This window comes from Mchenga conophoros, linkage group LG16 (assembly GCF_057382185.1).
Source record: "Mchenga conophoros isolate Kocher_MC1m ecotype Shallow Benthic linkage group LG16, M_conophoros_male_GT1.1, whole genome shotgun sequence".
NCBI lineage: Eukaryota > Metazoa > Chordata > Actinopteri > Cichliformes > Cichlidae > Mchenga > Mchenga conophoros.
In genome coordinates, this window is record NC_140541.1 from 8,761,114 (window position 1) to 8,771,567 (window position 10,454).

The 10,454-nt window shown below is 43.5% G+C and overlaps 2 protein-coding genes across 3 annotated transcripts; both read right to left on the reverse strand.

Moving 5' to 3' along the window:
* On the reverse strand, positions 1–6,177 carry gja3 (gap junction protein, alpha 3). 2 transcript variants are annotated; one of them, XM_085248694.1, is made up of 3 exons: positions 6,006–6,177; positions 5,390–5,452; positions 1–4,332 (listed from the first exon to the last, which is right to left on the reverse strand). In XM_085248694.1, exon 3 carries the CDS (start codon positions 4,297–4,299, stop codon positions 2,872–2,874), a length of 1,428 nt encoding a protein of 475 aa, XP_085104820.1. In that variant the 5' UTR covers positions 4,300–4,332; positions 5,390–5,452; positions 6,006–6,177; the 3' UTR covers positions 1–2,871. The 2 variants fall into 2 exon arrangements, with proteins under 2 accessions (XP_085104820.1, XP_085104821.1); XM_085248695.1 differs by having other exon boundaries at positions 5,926–6,076.
* Positions 6,178–6,799: 622 nt separating this feature from the next.
* gjb8 (gap junction protein beta 8) lies at positions 6,800–10,401 on the reverse strand. Its single transcript, XM_085249697.1, has 2 exons — positions 9,906–10,401; positions 6,800–9,235 (listed from the first exon to the last, which is right to left on the reverse strand). Exon 2 carries the CDS (start codon positions 9,200–9,202, stop codon positions 8,414–8,416), a length of 789 nt encoding a protein of 262 aa, XP_085105823.1. The 5' UTR covers positions 9,203–9,235; positions 9,906–10,401; the 3' UTR covers positions 6,800–8,413.
* Positions 10,402–10,454: the final 53 nt, after the last annotated feature.

Below are 10,454 nucleotides of genomic sequence, written 5' to 3' on the forward strand. Positions count from 1 at the left end.
TATGGTACAAAAAATTTATTTAGTAACAGTTTTGTAAACATTTGAGGTAAATGAACATTTACATCATCTTGTTCTTACAAACAAATAATTCATACACAAGGCACTTCTCTTATTTAAGACAGCACTGAAAACAGGTTGCTGTTGTGAGCATTGTGAGATGGTTCCGACTCCCTGACGAGCCAGAGAAATCATGCTCTGCATGAAACATAAGAGGAGAGAGTTTGGAGGAGTCACAGGGATCACAGGCTTCGAACAAAACATCCTGTCAGGGCTTTGTATGCAGGGTTAGGGAAGGGCCAGCTACCCAGCTAACATTCTCTCAACATTGGAGCCATCTGATGTGACGTCTAACCAGAGTCCCGACAGTTCTGTGAGAACATACTGAGTAAACAAACAGAAAATTACCCCAGCTGTTATTCTCTCTCCCGCCACTGTATTGTTTTTTCTCATCATCATCTGAGCTTGAGATAAAATCTTTAATAATACATTTTCTGTGAAGAGTGACTGCGCTTTGGTTTAAGACATGTTTTTCCCTTTGAGGATCATAAAGATTGGCGTCTTGCTCTCTCCCTGTCACTCGACTGCTACCAACATGAGCCCTGCAGAAAAGTAGTTTTGTTTTCTAAATGTGCAAATCTTTACCAACTACCAAGTTGTAAATGCAGATATCAAAGAAGTCTTTGTCATTTGAATGGGAACCATGGATTTGGAAGGGCAGCTTTAATCTACGCATTTTATATATTCTCTTCTTCGAGTCTCTATTTGCGCTGAAAGAAGCTAAATAAGTAAGATACAGTATCACACATGATACTCCTGTGGGCGCTGAGAATCTCAAACCATACTGTGCCATCATTCTGTAACCCCACCACCACCACCACCACCCTGACAAATGGAAAGACAACATTTTTTGCACTGCTCCTACTCCAGTGTATTAACCAATACACAATAACTCATTGAAAAGTACTGTTCCTACAGACATATTAGTAATCAGCTATGATGTTATGCTCTACCAGTGCAATATCTCCAATGCAGATGGTTAACTTTTCACACAGTGCTGCTGTGTGAACTCTGCCCCGGTGTTGGACTCACAGGAAATACAGCAGATTATTGTTGATGTAAAGTTAAAAAAGCTTTTTGAAAGTGAGTGCCTGGGTTGTGGACAAAACCAAACAGCACAAAGACATAACAGGAACAGAGGACTGCGGCTAATGATGAGTTCAGTTTAAAAGTTTGGGTTTCTAAAGGTCTCTAAGAATCAAGATGAACACAACAAAATAGAAGCAGTCGAGGCTGACTGCACCCTGCGGCGTTCTGAGACGCCCAACGCCAGTCACCTTGTCTTTTTTTCTTTTTTCTTTTTTTTTTTTTAAGTCATAGCTGTTTTGCAATCACAAACTGACTACTACAAGTATGCAATTTATGAGTAAAATTCAATTCAGTGTAAAAGAAAATGACCAAAGTTGCTCTCAATCTTTAGGTGTGGGGGATTTCTGTTTTTTAAAAAGGTGGGAGTGGGTTTGAGGGCCGAAATGTTTGCCGACAATCTTACAAAAATGGTTACAAACGTAACTCTGGAGCTCTGGGAGGCTGAGCGTTTGAATTTACAAGGTAAATCTTAATAAAGTTTTTTTTGTACCACTTAGTGGCATGCATGCATTTTTTATAGCCTTTGAAGGCATTATCTTATATTTGTGCAGTTCGCTGAGAGCATTTTTCTTTTCAGATATGTTGACTAAAGGTAACACTGACAGAGGGAGGCGTAAGGGACTCCTACTTTCCTTGTTTTTGTGCCCGGTTTACTGGCAATGCGGTGTTCAGAGAGACCCAGATGTACTCTGGACATAGCAAGAAAGACTTACCAGCATTTTTAACCCATATCCTGTCCACGCTTCACTTATTTTTCTTTAATCCCAGGACCCTTTGAAAGTTTCCAAAGTAACGTCCTATCTGTTCCATGTCATTATAACTTTTGTTTTTCTTTTTTAATAGGATCATGGGTAGACCCTAGCTAGCCTACTTTGCCACGCAAATATGTCAGTGAATCGGTGAGTTGTAGGGCTACACATGCTGGCATGCACAACTACACAGAACACAATACATGTAACGTCATGTACAAATGCATTGAGGATGAATTACTCTCAACACGACAAATAAGTCAAGTCAGTAAAATTCAGGAAGCACAGAATGGCTTCCGGGTCTCCCGACATGCCGTGCAGCACACCGTGCACGTTTGTGCTGCAAGTTTGACAATGAAAACAGATAAAAATGTGGACTGAGATTTATGATCAAGTTGCCCACATCCGGTGCCCTGTGCATTAACATCAGCTATCTCTGTTTCCTCCAGATAAAAATATTCAAAATTTCCAGTCACCGGTCTTCAATGACCATTTCCATTTGGAATAATTAGTCCTCGCGGCTCAACAAAAAGGAAAAAAATAGAGAAACACCAGAAGATCCCCTTTCCCCAAATCAAACATGTTGGTGAGATGTGTCCATTTTCATGTAAAATTAATAGATCACAATGTCTTTCACTCCATCCATTGCTGTTACCGGAGGCTCCTGACTTTGTAGAAGTGCATGGTCACATATTGTGTGCATAAATATAGACTATTAATCAAGAAAAACCAAACCTTGCCTCAACTACTCTGCAACTCACCGATTGCACTAAATCAACGACAGCTAGTGGTTCAGTCATTTCACATTTGCCCTAAACATTCTCTTGACTTTCTTGCTTTCCTGTCTCATGGTTTGTTTTGTTTGTTTGTTTGTTTTGTTGCTTATTACATGTTCATGATTGTGTCTGGGTTTGGGGTGAGGATAGTGGCATGTTATTCAAGAGGGCTTTAAGGGACATGAAAGGGCTGAATGCATTTAGACAGCCAGATCACTCGGCCTGGCCCTGATGCTGCTGCTCTTGCTGGCCCGACTGAGCCGCCGAGGGTCTGTGCTGACCATTACCGGAGGCTCGTGCATCTCCACTGTGGTGGTGACGTGGCCTTCGTCGTGCTCACTCTTTCCTCCATCCCAGCTGCCTGCGTTGGAGGCGTCGCCAGGGCTGCTGCCGCTGGAGGCAGCGTTGGCAGTCGCGTTGGTGATGTTGGTGTTACTGGTGGTGTTGCTGGTGGGTAGGAGCAGAGCACCATTGACGCTTTGGTGCTGCTCATTGTCGCTGCTGGTGGCAGAACAAGAAGAGGAAGGTGGAGGGGAGGTGGCCTTCATCTCCCGAGTCTGCTGCTCGGTTGCCAGGTTGGCCCAGTTCTGCTGTGTGGCCAGCCTGTGGTTGTTGTTGTTGCTGATATAGTAGTGGGAAGAGGGGGAGGATTGGAGGGACTCCTCCTGCTGAAGGTCGTCCATCTTGAACTCTGCGGCCGAGGGCACGGCGGCTGGACCCATGGGCGGCAGGAACGCCCCGCTGCCCGCCGTCACATCTGTGTAGTTGGGAGGGTAGCTGGGGCTGGATGGGGCAGTTCTGGAGGCCGAGGCCAAACACTCAGGCTCTGCAATGTCGACGCGGCGCAGCGACTCACGTTCGGGGGCATACTCATTGGTCATGCCCTGTTTAACTTTCTTCCATCCAAGGTGATAGATCTCTAACAAATTCAGCAAAAGAGACACGCAAGCCACCACAAGCATAAATATAATAAAAATAGTCTTTTCAGTGGGCCTCGATATGAAGCAGTCAACGGTGTTGGGGCAGGGCCAACGTGCACACTTGTACAGGGGCCTCAGCTGGAAGCCATAGAGAAAATACTGGCCCAAAATGAATCCCACTTCAAACAGGGTCTTGAAAATAATGTTGAACACATAGGTACGCAGCAACGCGCCTCTGATACGGATTTTGCCATGTTCGTCCCTGATTGGCGGCTTCTCCTTTTTGCCGCCTCCTCCTCCTCCTCCTCCAACATCGCCACCATTTCTATACAGGAGTTCTTTCTCCTCTTGGAGCCTGTTTGCCTTGCGCATCTCCTCCTCCTTTTCTTTCCGCTTTTCCTCCATGCGGACGATGTGCAGCACGTGGCCCAGGTATATGAGGGTTGGCGTGGACACGAAGATGATCTGCAGCACCCAGAAGCGGATGTGCGAGATGGGGAAGGCCTCGTCATAGCAGACGTTCTCACATCCGGGCTGCTGGGTGTTACACGTGAAGTCGGACTGCTCGTCACCCCAGACCTCTTCGGCCGCAGCCCCCAGCACCAGGATCCTGAAGATGAAGAGGACAGTCAGCCAGACTTTGCCGATGACCGTTGAGTGCTCCTGAGCATTCTCCAACAGCCGCCCCAGAAAGCTCCAGTCGCCCATGCTTCAAGAATTAGCCTATGGAGAAAGTACAGGCTGGAGTGGGGAAAAGGAAAGGGGCGCCAAATAGCAAAAAGAGGAGAAATAAGCAGAGAGAGTGGAAGTTAAAGAGGTGCTTAGGATTTTTAGAACAGCTTAACATTTGTCAGTGCAACAGGTGTCAAGGGCTTACCCTCACATTTAAAACACTGCACATGCAATCAGAGAAGAGGATGCAAGGACGTGGAGCAAAGCTTGACATTTTGTTTTGTAAGCACTTAGCAGAAAGTGGTCCTTAAAGAAATCTGCCAGTTCAGACATCACAAATAGATAACAGATCAATAGCAGCTGCTTCTTAGCAGCTCATATACCATATAGGCCACCTCTGTCACTGAACCCTGGTTCACTCCCTTTCTCTCTCTCTTTCTCTCTCACCTGCTCGCTCCACTGCACAGCAGGCATGTGCTGAGATCAACATTATGATGTTCGAAAACAGAGATGGGGTCTAGTAGGGTGCGCACACACACACACTCAAAAACTGACATCGTCTACACACATCCTACACACCATCGTCCCTCACTCTCTCTAATGCAACTGTAATAATAAAACCACCAGAATGAAAAGAGATTAAAAAAAATAAAATTATTAAGTCTAGTATAATATCTGTGTGATATATTATGGTAAATTACAGATTATTTTTAACTCAAAAACTTTAAAAAGGGAAGAAAGCAGTGATTTATATTATTTATTCTCTGGTTAATCACAATTATTTGCTTATGTATTAGAAAATAGCTGGTATATTTCCCCAGTCCTAACCCGACACCTTTACCAAGCAGCACCACATCCTCACATCGTTAAAGCTTTTGGGTTTGGCTCTTTTGCTTGATAAAGAGTTAAGCTGCTTAAGTTTCAAACTACATTTTAATATTGAAGTATAGCGAATTCAGATGCAGAGACTAGCTTATTAAAGACAAACACGTGGCCTTTTAGACAGTGTTGTGTACACTGAACCCTAATCATGCAACATATTCAGCGTAAACGCACACACACACACACACACACACACACACACACACACACACACACACACACACTCATTTGAGGGCAAACTTACTAAAATATTCTTGTATTAAAAGGTAATAAATCCATCGACTAGGGTTCACAATATGTATGACACCTAGAAGAGAGGAAAAAACAACATGTTAACTTTCACAAGACTTTGTAAGAAATACATTAAAATAAATCTTCTGGTGGAAAATTAAAACACTGCTGGCTGTTTCAGAAAACGGTCAGGCTCTTTAAACACTGTTTCCATTTATCTGACATCAATATAAACTTATTGGGGGAAACTGCAGCAGTTACACCCAGAGAATCAGAAAGTCGTGCTTTCCATTTGTGACCTTGTGATGACTTATTAGTGACAAACCCACAAAAACTTAAAAGAATAATAAAACCTCACTCCCCTCAGCTCCACAGCTACTTGTGGCATTTGTGTCAGATGGTGAAGAATGTAACAGACGGGTTCAAATACAAAGCCCTACCTGCCAGAGTGACAATGCAGAGTGTGCCAGAGTCCCCAGACTCCTTTTAAGCTTTGACAGCCTTTTTGTTCCCCCCTTGTTCGGTAAAACTGAAGCAACTCTTAATTACCTGATAACATGCCGTTCTTCATTTACTGTACTCCCTTTTTAGTGCAAGAAAATAGCCACGGTGGTGTTTATCCGTCATACCTTTAAAGCGGAGATGTCATACTTAAACACGAAACGCAAATCCATCTGCCATCATCGGTGCCATCACTGGAGTGCGTTGAAAAGCGGTGTGGACCTCCCGCGGCTGAAGCGACCCTCCCTCTGTGTCCCTGATCCACCCCCCACCCACACTCAACTTGTCACTTCTCTGACAGCTCGACAAACTATTTTTTTCCTCACGTTTTTTTTAATGCGGGCCTCGCAACCTCGTTCATGCACAAACTTCTCTCCGTGCCTGTTACTTTGCGCAAGGGAAACTTTTTTCTTTCTTGTTGTTAGTTTCTGGAGGAGGCTCGGAGTCGGAGAGATGAGGCTCGGTTAAACGGAGCTACCGCTCATTTCCAGCCATGACTGGGCTGTCACATTGCGTGACCATCCATGAGTGAATCCACAGAGTCATCAGCCTCTCCGGCCACACCACGCCCCTGCCAACCTCCCCAAAACCGTGCGCAAAAAGTTGCCAAAAGTTTAGAAACATTCCCAAATTATGACCCCCGGGTGCTAAAAATAGTAATAGTTACTCATTTTAGGAGGCAGGCAACATTAAATAGCCGCGAGGTCTTTAAAAGGCCGATCCTGTGGACACACTACAATCTGTCCAAGTCAAACGTTACTTAATAAAAACCTGATATGTGGTTATAAAGAGCAAAATGTGGAGGAGAAGACAGAGAGTGTAAGGCAAGACGATTCTCTCCCAGTGTGGGAAAAAAATTCCCCACTTATCCCATATTTCAGTAAAGTAAATAAAACTGCACATAAATGATAATGCACACAGGTCTGTTTTTACCGATTTATTTAAAAATTAAAAAAAAAAAGTCTCATAGAGCAAAACAAGTTGAAGGATCAAAGTGCAAGTGAAATAATAATAATAAAAAAATGTCAGATTTAATCATTTCTTCTTAGAAAGCTGTTTGCTCATTAGTGTGCAGTTTGCTTTTAAAGGCAGACTAATAGAAACTGTATTATTATTAATAATAATAATAATAACAATAACAACATGTTGAAATAGGAATAATCAGGATTATCCCATAAAAACAAGAGGAAGTACATCGCTGTTAAAAAAAAAAAAATGTAGCATCAGAAAATGTCATTAGGCTTGTTACAGAAAGCTAGAAGTCAAAGGTCAGTGCAGAGCAGGCACACAGACTAGTTTTGGTCCCAGCTGCATCACTTATGTAACATCAGTATACAGCTCACTGTGGTTTCTTTTTAATTATGGTGGAATCGACACGTCTAACCAACACTTTGGAACAGTCTGACTGATCCCGCTTGGCTATTCCTGGATGGAAGAAGGACAAAGACATTTTCACGGCCACGGTGCCTAGCAGTGATTAGTCTGGTGGCTAAAATAAGGCACATGCTGAAAGCTGATACAGCCAGCTGGGGTCAGTACACACTGCAAGAAAAACAATGCAAGTTCAAATAACACAGGAGCAGATCTGGGGCTGAGCGACTTCTGGTGTTTCCAAAAAAGCAGGATTGGAAGTCACAAGGTGAATGAGGAGGAACCCTATCTGAATGTGAAATGGTCAAAGTAAATTAAACCTACACCCTATAAACTTGAAAAACATGAAATCCTAACACCTAAAAGAGTACACAGTATCATGACTCCTGTGTCACGTCACTGGTTTCAGCCTTCTTTTACATTAGATCCAGTCTGGAATTCAGTTTCACAGAAAATAATTCACATGTGTGCAGCATGATCTGTTCAGGGGGATTCTTGAACTTGCTGGCAGTAGATGAAAAACCATCTGATACAGTACAAACATATACGTTCTTCATATTTTTGAATGAAATGGTATGCACGTGTGAAATTTTTTGTCGTCTAACACATGTAAAGAAACATTTACAACCGCCCCCAAAAAAGAACCTATGAAGTTGATCAAACAGCGAAGATCAGTGATTTCATTCTAAAACAGAAAAATCAGACTTGTTCATTAAGCGTAATCACATCAGGTACTGTGAACTTAAAATCAATCTCATCAGCTAAAAGCTAAACATACTCTGCTTCTCTTCTCAAAACTTCATTTGTTCTCCTCGGATAAATCGATCACTCAGGCTGTTGTGAAGGCGTTTGTGCTCGTTAAGGGTCCACTGTCACCACTAGATGTCAGTGTAGGCTCATTTTTCAGGCAGATTTCGCCACGTTCAAGCAAATTTCAACTGTGGACAGTAAAATGGTTGCAACCACTCAGTGTTTGACACTTGTTTTACTCTTTACGTTACTATCTGGCAATGTGTTTGTTCGGAGAACTCAGTCAGGTCTTTACAGTCAACCCCAACTATACAGATCCAAAGCTGTTTCACTATCTCGTGAGACAAATCCCAGTAACCAAGACGTAGACACAACTCGTGAGGTTGGATTTACAGTATACACCTTTCTCTTGTCTCTAACACATGGTCTTGTTGCTGGATGAATCTGTGGAAGAAGACAGCAGCATTTCATTCTTCTTGTTATCCCGTGTCACGCTGTCTGGGTAAGTGTGTTTCCTCCTGCTGGACCTTGTCATGCATCTCATGACCGCCTTTACAATGAGGTAGAAGAGCTCGGCCACATTCAGCACCATGCAGATGGCAGATGAAGCCACCATGAAGATGGTGAAGACGGTCTTTTCAGTTGGCCTGGAGATGAAACAGTCCACCTTGTTGGGGCAAGGCCACTGCTCGCACTTCACCAGCCGGGGCATCTGGAAGCCGTCGTAGACAAAGTAGAGCGCATACATAAACCCCCCCTCAAAGATGAGCCGGAAAAACAAGCTGCAGGTGTAGGTCCACCACAGAGTGCCTGTAATGGGCAGACGCCTCCTCTTTAGCGTCTGCAGCTCAGTATCTGTCATCTTTTCAGTGCCATTGGAGGCCAGCATGTTCCTCTTATCACCCCGTTTTCTGTAGGCGACGTGCATGGCCACCAGCAGGGCCGGCGTGGATACAAAGATCAGCTGCAGGCACCACAGGCGGATGTGCGACACGGGGAAGAAGTGGTCGTAGCAGACGTTTTTGCAGCCGGGCTGCTGCGTGTTGCACGTAAAGTCTGACTGCTCGTCCCCCCAGACGCTCTCCGCAGCCAGGACCAGAATCGTGATGCGGAAGATGAAAAGGACAGAAAGCCAGATCTTCCCCAGGCTGGTGGAGTGCTTGTTGACGCCACCTAGCTGGGCGTAGAGAGCCCCCCAACTCATTGCGGCCAAAAGGAGTCCGGAAGCTGAGACAACCTGTGGAATTCAGCAGAAAGTTAAAAGGCTAGAAAAGTGCTGGAGAAATACACCTGCTGGAGGCCTTGTTTTATGGCATATTTATGTTGTTAAAAAGGTGCGAGTGTGTGTGTAATTAGAAAACTATCATTATTTTTCAGATGCATATATTGTGGATGACTTGTGGGATTTTAAATAATTTTTAAAGGGCTGAAAGGTTACATTTCTGGCTACACATGACAAGGTGTATAACAGAGTTGGCATTACAGAGTCATAAAGCGGACGGGAAAGCAAACTGTATGGATCTATGGTTTTAATGCAATTAAAGGGCATTTTAGCAGCCAAATAATGTTGCAAGCAAAATGAAAAAATATGTATTTGTAGTTTTAAAAAAATAATATTTTTTCCACAAAAATCTAAAAATACACAACCACTCGTTTCCCTGAAAATAAGAGCCTCAAACTCATTCTGACAGTATACAGAAAAGTATTGGGAAGACCAGCGTCTACCTCAGACCAACGTCTGCCAGCTTAAACCAACTGCACTCAGACTGAAGGGGCCCACAGGTTAAATAAGCAGCTGCATTCAAGGAGCTAACACTTTAAAATATCTAAATTCGACACATTATTTCTAAAATATATTTTCACTTTTTTGTGGTGGCATTAGCAGATCGAATTGAAATTAAACTCACCTGTTTTTGTGGAGTTTATCCTAAACAGATTTTTTTAAGCTTCCACCAAGCTGGGGAAACAATCAGTCCTGTTCTCTTCTGTGCGTCTCAGTAGAATCGGTTTGGGACAGACTCGACTTGTCTTGTCTATAAGTAGTGAGTGAGGCGCACACCGATTATCCATCATCCCTCCTGCAAACTGGGAGGGTGGGGCCAAGCTCGAGGTGGGGCCAACCAGCAGGGTTATTAGTCTCTAATTAAATTTTACGCAGGCATTTAATGTTAATGTGACTTCACCTAATAATAACAAAAGGGAGCCCTCCGCCGCCCACACACACATACATATAAAATATTTACAATATAAATACAATATTTCAGTTTATAGAGCCACAAACCTGCACTAGAACACCCAGAGTGTGATGTATGGTTGTCACTATTGGACCTATATCAGTGTGAAATTTAAATCTTTCACAGCCCTCCTGATGTGTTTCCTTATGATTTGGGAACTTACCCGTCACAATTATGCGAGCACATGGTGGCAGTCAGCAGAGAGCACTCAGCCCAGAAATA